This window comes from Aspergillus thermomutatus (genome assembly GCF_002237265.1).
Source record: "Aspergillus thermomutatus strain HMR AF 39 chromosome Unknown NODE_109, whole genome shotgun sequence".
Taxonomy (NCBI): Eukaryota; Fungi; Ascomycota; class Eurotiomycetes; order Eurotiales; family Aspergillaceae; genus Aspergillus; species Aspergillus thermomutatus.
The window spans coordinates 36,238-52,380 of NW_020798158.1; the positions used below are offsets into that span (position 1 = coordinate 36,238).

The following is a 16,143-nucleotide window of genomic DNA, read 5'->3' on the forward strand; positions in this document are numbered from 1 at the left end:
GAAGGCCAAAGCGACTTCTAACAAGGGTGTATCGGCGATGAATCGGAAAGACATCATCAAAATGACGCCAAAGACGCGGCTAACTTGTATACCTCTCTAGGTCGAGGCATAAATTGCCCAATTATTGAAGGGCTGCGTCAAGGTAAAGCGATGGGGACACCGGATATCTGATGGGAGGGCCCACCGACCCACTGAGGAGATTTCTGGCTTCGGACCGAGACCTTAATGACTGGCTGGCCGCTGGAGCGATGTTTTCTATCTTCTGGTTTAGTCAATCAGATTAGAAGATAAGCTAGAGGAGATTATCATGATTGTTGTGAGAAATGTGAGAAATGTGAGAATCATATCATGGATGATGGAGAATTGTTTGATACTTGGAGCGGGGAAAGCAGAGCGCGGAATCAGGTGACCATGCCCTGTTTTATCAGCGACGTCACTGGGTACACCTTACCTTTTAGTACCTTACTGTACCTTGGGTAGTCTACTGCGTGTTAATCACCCATCGTCAAGTCGCCATCTATCACCATTATCTAGTCTCATACATCAATTGAGCCTTATCTTGGAAGCAGCATATATATAGGTTATCTCCCCCAGCCGGCAATGTTGGAAAATCTATTATCACCCTGAATCGGTCTCCAAGCTACTGAGGTCTACGCCGCAGCCCATTCCATGAAGCTTTTGGAGCCATAATTTTCAAGTTACAGTTCTGCAGGGATGCGTTAAATTGAACCAGCCCATCTAATCAAGGCCATCGGTATGCCATCTCAAACCTCTGCATTTGTTCAACCTCTCATCTGTATTGTGCAGCTATGTCTCTAAATCGAGTCTCATATCTTGAATCGTGGGGTCAAACTCGGCCATTGTCGCGTCAGCATCAGGGCCAAGAAGATGGCGATTCTGACTCTGAGGACGGGCGCCATCTCGACCTCCCGGAGGAATCACTTTCATCTTCGTTTCAGTCAACGTACAGCTATCGTCTAAATTTCAATCCGTATGCTGGACCCGGTTGGAACCAGCCTCCCGGAGAAGGCGCCCATGAAGAGCTCACTTCCCGTCATGAGACTCCTATGATGATCCCCAAGCTGAAACAGCCGGATGAGAATGAGAATGGCGGACATGATCCACAGGATACGCCCTCAAAATTGCCGGATGAAGCCTATCCATTGCAAACCACTGGAGCGTTCGAAGTCGGTACCACGAGACGAATCTGTATGAAGCTATCTGAACCTTTATTTATCAGGATTTGAGAAAAACTGACGAGATACCTAGGCCAGGTAATTATCGCAGTCATCTATTGCTTCCTCGCAGCAGGAGTTGTGTTCGGGTTTGCGGCATTGAAACCTGTCTTGATTCGGGAAGGGGTCTATCGCAATCTGTGTTCGCGCGACGAGCTCTCTAAAAATCAGGAAGTCTGCTACGGACAGGAGCTGCGGTATGCATCATGATCTCTGTCTATTGACCAAGCTGACGCGAAACAGCCTGAATCTCATGTTCACCGTTGCCGCCGTGGCGACCAACGTATCCGCCTTGCCAGTTGGCACTATCCTCGACACATACGGTCCTCGCGTCTGTGGTATCATTGGCAGCATATGTCTCACTTTGGGCGCTTTGCTCTTCAGTTTCGCTGCCAATCTCCCCTTTGATGCATACATTCCTGGATACCTTTTTCTGTCGCTCGGAGGCCCCTTCATCTTCATCTCGTCATTCCACCTGTCCAACACATTCCCCACTCGCTCTGGGTTGATCCTATCCACGCTCACAGGTGCATTTGATGCGTCCAGCGCCTTGTTTCTAGTCTTCCGACTCATCAACGAGCGCACCAATGGATCATTCACCACCCACAAGTTCTTCATGGTTTATCTCATCGTTCCCGCCTTCATCCTCGCCGCGCAACTTCTCATCATGCCAGCCACATCCTACAAAACAGCCGGCGAGCTAGTCCAACAAGCAGAAGCCTACATCGCTGACGAAGCCAACGACCGCGTCGACGAGCACCTCACCAATCGCTCCGAAGGCGAGCGCCAGCGCAACGACCGCCGCGTGCACCGCCAAGAAGTCGTCAGCAAGATCCAAGATCTCTTAGGCGACAGCAACACCGACGCCGCCCCCGTTCTCGATGAACCCTCTCGAACCACTCACCCTCCTCAGAACGAACCCCAAGACCGCATCGTCGGCAAAACCCCACCCCACAACACCACCGCCGGCGGCGTCTGGGGCGCTCTCCACGGCCGCTCCGCTCTCCAACAAATCACCACACCCTGGTTCGTGCTCATCACCATCTTCACGATCCTCCAGATGCTCCGCATCAACTACTTCGTCGCCTCCATCCGCGCACAATACGACTACCTCCTCTCCCCAGCCCTCTCCAAACACCTAAACAGCGTCTTCGACATCCTCCTCCCCCTCGGCGGCCTCCTCTCCGTCCCCTTCATCGGAACCATCCTCGACACCCTGGCAACCCCCCACGTCCTCCTCCTCCTCGCATCCACCGCCACCCTCATCGGCATCCTAGGCTGCATCCCCCACAGCCTCCCCGCCGGCTACGCCAACATCGCCCTCTTCGTCATCTACAGACCCTTCTACTACACCGCTGTCTCCGACTACGCGGCCCGGGTCTTCGGCTTCCAGACCTTCGGCAAGGTCTACGGGCTGATCATCTGTCTAGCCGGCCTAGGCAATTTCCTCCAGGCAGGGCTCGACGCGCTGACCTTTAAGCTTTTCGGCCGTAATCCGGTGCCGGTTAATCTCGTGCTGACGGTGCTGACGGGTGTGGTTGGCGCCGCGTTGGCGGGGTTCGTCTGGTGGAAGGCGAAGCGGATGGCTGCGTCTGCGGCTGGTAGGGCGGAGAGCGCGATGGCGCAGAGTGAGCGGGGCAGTCGATGTCGGTCAGATGCTGTGGATTACACGGGCGTGGCGACGAGGGATTGGGAGCGGGAACCGCTGCTGCGTCATGGCCCGCAGCATTTGGGGCGGCATGGGGAGGCGTCGTCGTATGGGATTTCGAGCGCACCGTGATCGATCCCGAACCTTTTGCATTAATGCATTACCTGGACTTTACTGGCGTATGATGATGATGGTACGGAGTACATTTTGACGATTTTTGTAGATTGGTATGTATATTACTTATGCCTATGAACAGAATACGAATACATCCCACTGCCTTTTGCCCTCTGCGCCTAAAGTCATGAGCATCGTAAATCATACCCAACACCGATAAACCTAGTAGATCAATTGTCCAAGAGATATAAACCCAAACCCAAGCAAGCCGAACGCCACCGCCACCGCTACGAAATAAAGCCGAACGAAGACAACATCAAGGACTCACAAACGTCCTCTCGACTTCACGCCACAGGATTTGCCCCGGTTGATCGCAGGCAGCGTCATACCAGAGCATGAACTCAAGCACAGCCTTCAAATCAGGCCAGCGACATATCCCATGATTCGAAGCAGCTTGCCGCAGGGTGTGTACGAACCACTCCCGTTCTGGGAGGTTCTCAGCCGCGATGCCACCGAGCGTCAGGATCCAGAGGAGGGCGACTCGGGCTTGGGAATGCGCCCAGATGAAGGGCGCGTCGGGGGTCTGCAGAGCCTCGTGGACGAGCTTTGCAAGACGAGGAAGAGGCGTGCACTGGGATGGGAGAGGGAAGGTGACACCGACGGCGTAGATGAGAGCAGCTAGACGACAGGCTTCATAGACGGTTTCATGATGTCGGGAGGGGAAGCAGCTGGCGAGGTCGCTGGCAGAGGGGAGACTGAGGAGGTGGTACTGAACCAGATTGCGCTGGTCACAGATAAGAGAAAGATCCGGGTTTGGCTGGGACTCCTTCATGTGTTCGATGACGATGTTCGTGTAGACCCGTAGAGCTTGAAAGACATCCGCCATCTCCGGGGTAAAGCCGATCTGACGCAACCGGCCAAATCCGAGCTGCACGTCAAGAGAGGTATATCCTAGTAGCTCTTGCAAATTGAGGCCTTGTCGTGGCGCATGGAGCGGTATGTATTCAAATAAAGGCTTCGAAAGCAGATAGCTTGCAGTCAGAATCGCGGAGCTGATGTGTCGGGTTAGCTCAAAGTCAGTAAGTGGAACAGAGAGGTGCCTACAAGGATACGGTAGTGGCTACCCCCGGCAGCGTGATATTTTTCAAGCCACCCCGTAAGTTGATCAGCTCGATCAAGCCCCGCAAGTGGACAAGGTTTGGTGGCAAGCTTGCATAGACGTCGAGCCATTGTAGCCGCGTTAAGGGGGGTGTGAATGGGATGTTTCGATTCCTTCGGCGATCGTTGTCATCGGCGATATTGTGAGCCATGCATATGACACTCAGTATGATAGAATCGCCAAGAATTCGATTGCGATCAGGATCACTAAAAGCCTTGTTGACCAGGCTGATGGTTTCATATTCACACTGCTGCAGGAGTCGCTGATCGCGAGGCCGAAATGCCCCGTCCGGAATGTGGCCGTTGATCCATTGACAACGCCGGTGTGATAGTGAACCAAACAAAAAGGCAGTAAACAAAATCGGATCGGACAATGAAAGAGGAAGCCAGCTTTTAATGGCGGAAATGCCGCGTTCTCCGGGAGTTGGGGGAGTCAGGTTGGGCCAGAGAACGTCTATGCCTGCAAAATCGTCAGCGTTCCGAGTTCAAGGATATATCAAGGGTACTAACAGTATCTTTCACAAGCATTAATGGCTTCGGGAGTATAATGCGACGGGTAGGTGTGAAAAGGATCGAAGACGTCACCGCCCATGGCCTTGATGGACCCAGCAAAAGGGATATTTTCTTGGGCCGGAGAACAAGTACTTTCCTGATTCACAGCATCCACCACCAATCGACACGGATTGTAATCGCAATGACTTTCAGTGTCGTCTTGCGCCGGTTCTTGGTTGTGAGAGGAGGCTACCGCTGGGAGGGGGACATGAGAAGCGGAACGGATGGAGAGGGACAGGCTGCGAGAGATGGTAGACTCGGGTGACTCGCGTGAAGACCCGACAGACGGCGACGAGGATGAAGGGAATAATGTTTCGTCAGTATCTATTTCGACGATCTGCGACGCTGGATCACTGGGTTTCTCGCGATTCGGGTTCGAGTCCGAAGAATCTGTTGCCGCCGAACGGTCCTTGGTCTGGTCGGAAATCCATTTTCCCACATGCGCCCTCACCAGGCGCTGTATCCTCAGCTTCTCATTTTCCGAGGTTGGGCGGGCATTGACAAAGTGAATTGAATCCTTTGTGCCCCCTTTAGCACCTTTCAAAGGCATCGCCACCACCGTGTCCCATCACCCGTCAAGCCTTACGGTCGTGATGATATTGCAGCGCGGATGGCAATGACCGCATCCTGCGGCTTGGATTGCGAACAATGTCGAGTTTCTGCACAGTTTATTTTGCTTGTAGAAAAAAAGGAGGGAGGGTCGGAGCGCCGATCGCGCAACTACCTGCGATTATGAGGGGGCAAATCGGCGGCGGGAATGGGATATCGTGGATAGGGGCGCGATGCGATCGACAATTGTAGTCAAACCGAGGTGTCGGCCGATTGAACGTGTGCGGAATAGGATGCGAAATGGTATCTAGATGATAGGAGAATCTCGAGTCTGATGAAGCAATCGAGTTGATAAGCAACACTTCACTCATTCGCAATGAACTGCGTCTCCATACGGAGGACTATCTCTCTGTCTTTCTGCGGAAACCCGTGACCGGCGATTGCATTAACTCCGAGACTGGGAACTGAGATGGAGAATTCGTCGAATAGAAGCTGACTATCCGTGGTTTCTTGCGGAATGTGCAGTGGTGATGAAATCGTGGTCGTCGTTGGCTTGCGAGAGAATCTTCAGGGACTTAAGTTGTTGGAACTTGGACGTGGTCTAGATTCTCTCTCAACGGGATGAAACGGCGATCTCGATTGCCGAATCGATCGCGACGGACGTAGACAATGGACAAGAGCGAGTCATCTTGCACGGGAAATCTCCGATGACAGACTGATACGATGGTGCTTCTGATCAATCAAAAAGCGATAAATGAGGTTGCCTGCTAATCCTGGACAGCCTTCATCTATGGCTGACATGCGATATAGATATATAATCCAGGATCAGCACATTGCGACTCGAGTCGTCGCTAAGAGTGATTTACAGGAAAGATCATCATCAGAAAATGTCAACGTCGCAGAACGCATCCTGGAGTCTGATTCATATCCTCCTCATACTCATATTCGCTATTCTTCACTTGCCGTTCTGGGCCGTATATTATCTGCACCCGCAGCTTCGTCAAAACCATGAGTGGTCCTATCGCCAGGCACTTGCGAACACCCTCATCAAGATCTACCTTCGCACAGTCAGTGCCATCCAGATGAAGTCTCCTTTATCACTGGAGCCGCTTAGAGAGGGAGGTCGGTTCGTGGTCATGCACCCTGCCAAGCGCGGCCTTTACAAGGGTGTCGCTGTCGACAAGGAGATCGCACCCGAATCAATAGGCGGGACGTGGTATCCGACACCATACCCCCCATCCAACAGTCATTTTGGCCGTTCTTCCCCCTCCGAAGGCCGAATGATCGTTCTTCACTTCCACGGCGGGGGATACATCATAGGTGACGGCCGCTCATCCTCGTGCGCCTTCCTCGCATCCACTCTCCTCTCCAACACGCCGTCCAGCCACGTCTTCTGTCCCCAATACCGCCTATCATGCAACCCAGGCGGCCGCTTCCCGGCCCCGCTTCAGGACGCCATAACCGCATACTCCTACCTCATCCACACACTGCGCATCCCCGCCTCCCGCATCGTCCTCAGCGGCGACAGCGCAGGCGCCCACCTCGCCCTAGCCCTCCTGCGCTACGTCGCCGAGCTAGACGACCCGTCTCTCCTCCCCGCCCCCAAATGCGCCTGGCTCTTCTCGCCGTGGTGCAATCTCCCCGCTGCGACGAACGAGCGCGTATGGGCCAGTAACCCCAACTACCGCACGGATTACATCCCCGCCTCCCTAGCCTCATGGGCAGCGCGACTGTTTCTGCGGGATGTCGAGCTCAGCCCGTCCACGGAGCGCTACGTAGCGCCTGTCCGGCACCCGTTTGTCCTGCCGTGTCCTGTCCTTGTGGTTACTGGCGGGTGTGAAGTGCTCTTCGCGGAGAACGAGAAGCTCGTGCGGAAGTTTCGCAAGGTTGCGCAGAATGGGTTCCGCGTGGAGTTCTTTATTGAGGCGCAGGCGCCGCATGACGTTCTCCTGATGGGAGGGGTGCAGGGTTTCCGGGAAGAGGCGAAACGGTGTGCGATGAAGGCTGGGGATTTCGCGGCGCGGTTGCGGTCGAGGCCGACGGATCAGTTGAATGGGGAGATATGGGTATAGTAAGCTTATTATGAGACGAATGATGAATATGTCGCAGAATCAATGTTTACATGACGTTAATGCTCTAGACATAGTCCATGAGAGTAGTTCTACCACTGATAGATATCTACTACTGAGGAGAGTGACCGCATCGATCACTGAACATTGACCCCTCTATCCAATTCTTGATGCCAACAGGAAGTTCCCGTCTAATTTAGAGGACATTGATACTGATACAGAGTTTCAGTGAACATGTTATAAAATGTTTGTTTAAATCTTGGCTATGTATAATTATGTACTCTATCTCCTTTCGTATATCCTAGTTCAACGCCATCTAAACCATTGAACCCTAAACCAGGGTCCTTGCTTCACTGAGTTTCTTGAAGAAGATATCGAATTGAAGGAAGCGTGGCGCTCTGCTGCCCAGTCTTTGAAGGTTGAACGGCAGTCCGAAATCTCAAAGAAAAGCCGCTTCTTTCCCTGGCTCGCCTTGCGACTCCGTATTTAGGGCTTTTCAAACTCTGCGATCATCTTGTCGACTTTGGTAATTGCATTTCCAAAGTAGGAACGCGCAGTCTCGTCGATTCTGGCAATGGGGGGTAAGGACACACTCCCCCAGGAAAGATGGACTTGGTTACTGAAATAAGGTGGCAGGTTTGGACCAAGGCCAATATCATCTTCATTGGGGAAGGCAGGTAATCGAATAAGAAATTCGCGAACCCTCGGTATGTCTTGATCCTATAGGTGTTCTCTTCAACCTGGTCAAGTAAGCATATCATAATTCTATGATTTGGTGAAACACGTACCGTTGGTTGGAGTGCAAAGTCGAGACTGCCAAACTCTATGTGAAGTGGAGAGAACATCGTCATGGCATTTTCCGGACTATTGACATCATCTGGTCTGATAATGTCCTCGAGACTGTCCATAACCGTCGTCATTGGTCCATCCCTGGAAGAACCAGCACCCAGTATACCCATCTTCTTGGGCATTTCTGCGCTCTCATTGATAATTGTGCGGCATCGCTGCTGTCCAAGTGCGCTCGCATAGTTAAGCCAGGCTCTTCCCGTGTGTTGTCGAGGAGCTCTGTTCGCCATGTCCGCTTGGTGTGCAGTGAGTGCAGTGAGTGTCGCGAGTAGATGAAGTTATAAAGGTTAAGAAGTGGTCAATGAACCGCTTGACTCCTCCGACTGCCTCCCAGATCATTGCTACTTTGGCATCCACCACTTCTTTGTGAAGCATCACCTGCTGGACGAGTTCACGGCAGAGTTCATATCCCTCCTTCGTCGTTGCACATGCCTTTATCTTATTACGAAACTCTTCTAAGGCAGCGTCTGCCTCTTCAAACTGACGCCGAATAAAAACCTGGCTGGATGTCCTGATCTCACCCGTAGTGAGCTGGGCACGCGCTGCGTGCGACACAACTGTCGACTCCGCTGCAGATTCTTCACCTGACTGCTCGGTTGATAGCAATCTGTAGTTGGGAGTCTACCACCCATCTGTCTGGGACCGTAAACGGCAAGTACGCTTTTCACAGAGAATCTATGGGATAGCATTATTCTGGATGTGGTGGGTGTAAGTTCATACACTGCGCAGAAGGTGTAACAGTGTATGAAAAGATCTTCAAAGGTTGGCTTGTCCATGTCGCGCACTACTCAGAGATCTATCACTTATTAGTCAAGAAATTACTTGCTATGGGCCAAGCAACTCACTTATTCTGTAGAATTACTGTGGCTGTCTGTGGCATGGCCATACACCACACAGTTCTTCTTTCCAAGCTGACAATGCATAGTATGCATAAGCCCTTTATTATATGCATCAGTAACAAGAATTTCCTCAGTATGAGTAGAATCTTACCTGCGCTTAACCGCATAGCGGCCAGCCTGTCATTGACTATCTCACGAAAGAGTAAAGACGCCTATAGTGACCTTGTGATCCCTACCTGGCATTATTTTGACCATGCTGCCTGCGGATATCGACCTCTGAAACCTCCACGGGGTAATACCAGGCAGCTTGGGGGTATTCCGCCGGGTACTGTCGTGGCAGTATGTTTGGACCTCAGCTGAGGCTTCCTAGCGGAGAGGATATTGAAATTCAAGATTTGAGGTTGGACGGTGGACCAAATGGAGGCGAGGCATGCTCGTACCGAATTTGTCAAACCAATTGGTTTGCTTCCTATCTAGGATTCGATCAACCGCGCCATTGTCATGCTCTCATCTGGTTCGTTTGTGCTCATGTCCCTTGGATCGCCATACCAAAAAGAGTAGTCGGCATTACCCGTGATTGTGAGGTCCTCCTCTTCCTGAGAGCGCATAACCTCTAGCCGTGTCTCCTTCGTGGGTTCATGAGCCCTATCGAAACCACAATAGGCTTGCCTTCGTCCTCTCCGCCAGATATCAGATCTGACGTCGCCTTGGGACACAGTATCGTCTCTCCTCATCCTCGGAGTCAGACACCACATAGTGGAGGGTTCGTTTACCAAGGGTTGTTTGGGTCTTTCGCTTTTCAGCAATCGTACTGTTGATCTTCTGTATCGCATTTTTGTACTTTGTCTTCTGTTGATCAAACCACGCTGGGAGCACGCTATCGCGGTGCATCCATTGCTGTGGGTAGACGGGTCTGGTATCCGGGGCCTGAAGATCGCCAATGAAAAAGGTTGTATAACCTGTCAGGGATGGCGTTTTTGATGCATCCAATAGTCTCATCCTTTGATAATTCCAGCTCCACGAGCAGATGGTCCACAGCGTTGAATCATCTTTATCAACCCTATACTCAAGCTGATTGATCAGCAGATTGACCGCGGCGTATCATCTCGGAACTCTCAAAACTGTGACCTCACGTTCAGTTCGGTCAATGGGGGATCAGCAAAGAACCACCATGAGCCCATGACAGCCCAGTAGCCTGACAAGCCACATTTGCTGAAGATATTGAATAGGCCGGCAGACGCACTACACCATTCAGATTAGTCTGATCATGATAGCAACGCGCGCAGATCACTTTACCCTGCTAAGGAAAATGGCTGAGCAGCAGCCCAGTCTTTTCGCCACTCTTCATAGCCTCCATGGCTAGATGATGGTTGATTGACACTCCACTTGTTGTTGATGATCTCGCCACAGAATCAACATTCGACTTCCTCTCTCATGCAGTCAAAGACACCCATTGCGAAAAGTTGTTTGTCAACCAGATGTAGCACAGTATGGCCCATATAATGGGCAACCAAATGCCTACAGTGGCTACAATCGAGTTGGCATCAGCCATTGCTCCGTCATTAGTGGGAAGTTAAAGAAGTGTGAGGAAAGACCGCATAACTAGTAGATGACAGAGAGTCGGCAGGCTCAGACTGTTCCTGAACTGCTCCCCATCCATCGTCGGCAGCAGAAGGGGTATTCAGAGACTGGCTCCAGATGGGAGCATCACCCACTGTGTCTGGACCACTAGCAGTGTCTTCCGTGTTATTAGTGGTTATATTAGCAGACAGAGGTCGTGGGGTCACCAGTATTGGTATGGTTAGTGATAAGCTGACCATCCAGGACTTCATGGATCACAGGCTGCCAGGAATCAGGTATCGGGGTGTGGTGCCTGCCTTTGCGAAGATGACGCAGAACATGGCTAATGGAAGTGATCTTGCGCAGTTCTCCAGGACTTTTAGTACTGGGTCATTCAAGTTGAGCCCAGCCTCCCATGACATACAGCCCGGCTGAGGCCAACATTAAGCCAATTAGGATCACCTAGAAACCGGGGGCGGGACATTGCAGCCGTGTTGAAACTAACCACTGGCGATTCACATCCTTGGAAGCCATTAACAGTATGGATACGCACGCCTTGGAGCCGGTGGTTAGAGCCAAAGTGGTTGTAATACAGGTGCATCTGCCCGTGATACGGGATGAGGACCGTAATCAGATGAGGAATGAGTGGTGTGTTGGCAAGCAGGTGCCACTAAGAGGCCCTGTAAATGTGCACCACAGATAGAGATGTAAATGTTCAATATCCTGAACAGGCACCAGGTCGTGAATGTCGGGAATCCAATGAACATCGCCTACAATAGCCTGAATCTCAACGTGGGTAGGCTCTTGGGGCCCAGGTGGACCGGCAGATAGGCATGACCTGTGCAATTGCATTCGTACGTGGCCGCGGGGTGGTAGTTGACCGTCCCATTCAGTTCATATCCTTCATTTCCCTCTTCGTCTGGTTTGTCCACATGGATGTAGACGTCAACTGGGCGAGGATTGGGTGGGAAAACGGCCCCACAACAGCGGCATGTGGACGCCGTAGACATCTTTTCTATTCTAATGTTTGTTAGTCTGATGGTTAAATGTCTGGGCTCTGGAGATCTAAGAGGAAGCTGCTGAGCAGTTTCCCCAAGCAAAAGTGCGCATGTGCCTGAGTCCGTTCGGTGCCGGATGCTAATTCACAGGACTTCTTGAAGGGCCCTGTACTCGTACATGGCCGCGGTTTCGGTGCGTCCTGCAGTGCATCTTCTCGTCGGTTGATAGTGCCAGCTAACTCGGTTTCATTAATATAGAAACAAACGTGGATCATCTTCGAATGCGTAACCTGTCTCATCAACACCTGGCCGTTACAAAGCGGCTCTTCGCCGAGTAGCTTTGCAAGCTTGTATGGGAATTATTGGATATAGCCATTCCCTCCAATTGGTGGTATTCAAGGCATCTGGATCATTGATGTTAACGCGGAGTAAGGCCTTGAGCTAACTCCCTCCAGCGGCCCTCATTGGTGCATTTTGATGTCCGATAGTGATCGTCCTTGAGAACAGGGACCGTTTCCCAGAACCTGGGGTCTTCCTCCCATCACACACTGCAAAAGTGTGGCCAGTGCCAGACTGCCACGAATTCGACCAGTTTAGGGGTGACCACAGCCTGAATCATCTAACCGGCAGTCATTTGAAGTACCCATGACGTCGGGAACTGGATAAATGACTTTGACGATGTTCCGGGGTAAACATGGACGGTGTCTGTAGGACAGATCGATTAGCGGCCATTCTTCGGATGGAACCGCATATCCTCACCGGTATAAGCGATGGGACATATCATTCTGACCTCGTCTTCAAACAGGAGCCCGGAGGCACGCCATTCAGCCTGGCATTGACCGTACCATGCTTGGTCAGCATTGTGTAGAGGGGTAGACATTGCTATAGCTCTGAATATCAGAGTAAACGGGGGAGTACTTGTGGCGACCTGCTCAAGTTCAGTCATTGCAATTTTTGCCCTGTTCTGGTCTGTACCCCGGTTTTTGAAGTATCTCATAAGATGTAGAAGATAGATTGCTGGATATGAACATGGACCCCAGGTGGTTGGGGGTATCATGAGACTATGAGTCGCCCTGAGAGGGTCCTACTCAGATGAGGAAAAGCAAGGCTCAGTGAATAGTCATATTCACTGCAGATAGAAGGGCAAGGTACAAGGAATTTAGATAGATATTCACTCATCAGATATTCTTTGTAGGAGGGGTGGATTATGAATAGTATCATTCACTCCATCCTAGATAGACATACTCTGGCAGGAGAGAACCTATACCTCTTATATTCACCACCATAACCACCATCTCCACAAGCCTGCAAATACATTCACTTCAACTATCCATTGATGAGTCTGTCCAAGATTCATCTTCATGAGAAATAACGCAGAAGAAAGTCCGCCAGTAACCCTGAAGATGAATGCCTATAGTTCAATTAGAGCATATATTGGATATAAAATAGCTACAACCAGAACTTCTCGCCTATCAATCAATCTCGATCAGCTTGTACTTCTCCCCCTCTCCATTCGCCGCATCATAATACCCCTCCAACGCCTGCTCAACAGCAGCCATATACCCCAAAACCTTCTCTTCCTGCCACCGTCTCCCAACAACCTGCACCGCAGTCGGGAGACCCGCCATCTTCGCCGCGTCGTAGTGCTTCCATGCCCCGCGGGCAATGGCATTATTTGCGCCAAGTTGCTTCAGGACGGTTTTATAGGGCGCGCAGAGCGCATCCTTCTTTGCGTCGACGTGCGAAACCGGCAATACACCAGCAGAGTAATCGAGCAGGTTCCATAGGAAGGTATAGCCGCAGGAGGAGACGGCGTCGCGCATAGCCTTGTGGGGGAGAGCAGGGGTAGCGTTGACAGGGCACAGGATGAAGTCGTATTGCTGGGGCTCGGCGTCCCACCAGGCGTGCCAGGTGGCGCGGAAGGCCTCGCGGCGGGCGACGAGCTTCCACTGTTCAGCTGCGGATTTGTGTTCAAAGCTGCGGACGAGGGCGGCCCATTTGGTATCGCGCTTGATGTAGCGGACGTAGAGGTAGTAGAGGTAGCGGAGGGGACGGGGCAGGTTAGCAATGCGGGTCAGTTGTTCAGCGCCCGGGTCGGAAGGTTCGAAGCTGTAGCGATGAGAGTTGAAGGTGGTGCAGCCGTCAGAGTTGAGGAGTTGAGAGGCAAGCGTTAGACCGTTGAAGGGGTCGGCCGATGTCGGGGGTGTAATCTCGGAAACTGTGTGGCCGGCTGCTGTGAGCGCAGCGACGGTGGTGGCGATGGCGCGGTTGATGGCGGGAGTGGGAGGGACAACTCCTGCGGAGAGTCAGCTTTGTATAAGTTTGGATGATGCGAATCATACCATCCGTAGACATCAGTCCGATGCGCAGCTTTTTTGTCTGCGCTTCCTTCTCCTCTGCGTCCCGCCAAGCGATGGGATGGACAGTGTTGTCATACTTCCATGGTTGCATGCCGATGATCGCCCGTGTAAAGTAGGTGAGATCGTTCAATGTCCGAGCCATTGGGCTAAAGACACTGGCCACTCCTTCCTGGCCCGCCATGCTGGTGCTGACACCAGCCTTGGGCCAGCGGCCTGTACTGCACCGTAAGGAGTAGATGCCGCTCCAGGCTGCAGGAACTCGCACCGATCCAGCAACATCCGACCCAATACCGATACGACCACCAAGAGCAAGCAGGGCACCCTCTCCTCCGGTTGAGCCACCTGGGGAGTACTCGGGAACATGCGGGTTCAAACACCGACCCCAGAGACCATTGAAAGACTCAAATGATAGAAGCGTCACCGGCAGTGCAGTCTTGGCGTACGGGACAGCACCTGTATCAGGTTAGGATACAATCACAACTAAGAAGAATGAGTTTGCAGTCATACCAGCATCCTTCAACAACTTCACCATGGGCCCATCCTCGGCACAAGGCTTCCCAGCCATCCGCGCATACCCAACGGAAGTGTCAAAACCCTTGACCTGCACTGAATCCTTGAGGGAGACGGGTATCCCGGCCAGCGGGCCTTTGAGATTGACCTCTGACTGAACCCACGTCTCTGCTTCGGGCAGCAGAAGCTCAGTTACGCAGTTTGTGCGTTCCTGGGCCTTTACGGCCACCTTGCCGTACGTGCGGAGAACATCTGTCGGCGAAAGGGAGGAATTGTGGACAGACTCGACGAGCTCTTCAATGGGTTTGTTGATGATAGTCTTATCAGTCGCTGTGAACGCAGTGTGGTAGTCTGGTGAGAGAGAAGCGATACGGGCCGCCCGTTCCTTTTGCTTCAGGTCCCTAATAAGTAGTTAGACTGTGCTATTGTTGGTGATATTGTGGATAAACTTACCGGACCCGGCGGTAGGTGAAGTAGTCAAATGGAGGTAACATATTGAATATTACAACTCGCACCGAGACTGAAGAAAAACTGCCTCGAAGCGCGAGAAGGAGAATATGAAGACAAATGGCGCGAGGGCCAGCCGTTGCTATTTATTGCGGGGAAAGCAAGGGCACAAGTGCGGAGAAGAGATAAGACCCGCTGATAAGCGCGCGTCGTCCAAGCTCGGTCTGTCCGCTGTCCAATATCAACAACTAGAACGCAAGGGACGATTTTGTACGACTATGATGGGCTCATAGGACCCTTTGTAGAGTTCTTAACAACGTTTTGCCGGCAATTTTGAGTCTGACCATCGTCACCCTTGGCGATTTGTTCAAAAGAATGGCGATGCGATAGAAGCATGAGAGGGCACGTGACCTTTAAACAAAGTGCCGACAACCGAGTATCTGGCCCAATCAGGAAAGTCCAGGCGGAATGGAGTCAACCAGCGGACAAAAGACCGCGACGTATCTCTAACTTATCAGTTTTGATACCCCGTAGAAGTCATTGAAAGCTAAGAGTGAAGATAAGGTTACTCTTAGGTACAGCAGACCCCCAGAGGCTCCGAGATACGAGGTCGAGTCACCGGAACTGCCGGTCGACTCCTCCCTTTCTATGCAGGCATAAAGACACGCTTTATCCAAGTTTGGGGGCAATGGAATGGGTGAACAGGAAAGTCGTCGCGTGTATTTCCATTGACATTTAGGTACAAGCATATATCTATGACAGACACTGTTTGTTCACACATTGAAGGATCAAATATTCAAGCTCCAGAATACCAAGGCTGACATGCTTTTTTATATGCTTGGATATTCGCGCTTCATTCAGCACCTTGAACGCCATACAAAGCATGGTACATGAGACCGGCTCATTCAGTCCGATTCAAGGTTGCGATGGGAGACTACCCGCCCCCTTGGCATATTGAATCTTTTGCTCAGGCGGTATGCGTCGAGCTTTGCGGCAGGTGGAGTTGATGCGATCATTTCGATATGATTGCGATCAATGAGTAGCCGCCGGGGAGGGTTTATCTTCAGGCTTGAGACTGCGCATCGACTGGACCTGCTCATCCTCTCGATTCCTTATGGCCATTGTCTTGTAGCCAGTGATGGGCATTGAGCCACATAATGACCACAACGATACCGGCGACGAGACTCACAATGGCCAAGAAGATGACGAAGCCACATATTATCGTTCGTCGTTTCTTTCGGTAGTGTGCTTGGATCCA

At 51.8% G+C, this 16,143-nt stretch overlaps 5 protein-coding genes across 5 annotated transcripts; 2 read left to right on the forward strand and 3 right to left on the reverse strand.

Annotated features, from left to right (window-relative positions):
• Positions 1-809: 809 nt before the first annotated feature.
• Positions 810-3,015, forward strand: CDV56_104726 (putative MFS transporter Fmp42; the record flags this gene model as incomplete). The annotated part of the gene is made up of 3 exons (XM_026758345.1): positions 810-1,209; positions 1,270-1,432; positions 1,479-3,015. The coding sequence occupies 3 exons, from the start codon at positions 810-812 to the stop codon at positions 3,013-3,015; spliced, it is 2,100 nt and encodes a 699-aa protein (XP_026613970.1).
• Positions 3,016-3,313: 298 nt separating this feature from the next.
• On the reverse strand, positions 3,314-5,257 carry CDV56_104943 (uncharacterized protein; the record flags this gene model as incomplete). Its single annotated transcript, XM_026758562.1, has 3 exons — positions 3,314-4,049; positions 4,102-4,615; positions 4,666-5,257. 3 exons carry the CDS (start codon positions 5,255-5,257, stop codon positions 3,314-3,316), a joined length of 1,842 nt encoding a protein of 613 aa, XP_026613971.1.
• An 886-nt stretch (positions 5,258-6,143) lies between these two features.
• On the forward strand, positions 6,144-7,328 carry CDV56_105160 (uncharacterized protein; the record flags this gene model as incomplete). Its single annotated transcript, XM_026758779.1, has 1 exon — positions 6,144-7,328. The coding sequence occupies one exon, from the start codon at positions 6,144-6,146 to the stop codon at positions 7,326-7,328; it is 1,185 nt and encodes a 394-aa protein (XP_026613972.1).
• A 483-nt stretch (positions 7,329-7,811) lies between these two features.
• On the reverse strand, positions 7,812-8,401 carry CDV56_105294 (uncharacterized protein; the record flags this gene model as incomplete). Its single annotated transcript, XM_026758913.1, has 2 exons — positions 7,812-8,045; positions 8,114-8,401. 2 exons carry the CDS (start codon positions 8,399-8,401, stop codon positions 7,812-7,814), a joined length of 522 nt encoding a protein of 173 aa, XP_026613973.1.
• A 4,639-nt stretch (positions 8,402-13,040) lies between these two features.
• CDV56_105700 (putative acetamidase) lies at positions 13,041-14,932 on the reverse strand (the record flags this gene model as incomplete). Its single annotated transcript, XM_026759319.1, has 4 exons — positions 13,041-13,864; positions 13,911-14,381; positions 14,436-14,839; positions 14,892-14,932. 4 exons carry the CDS (start codon positions 14,930-14,932, stop codon positions 13,041-13,043), a joined length of 1,740 nt encoding a protein of 579 aa, XP_026613974.1.
• Between the last annotated feature and the right edge of the window lie 1,211 nt (positions 14,933-16,143).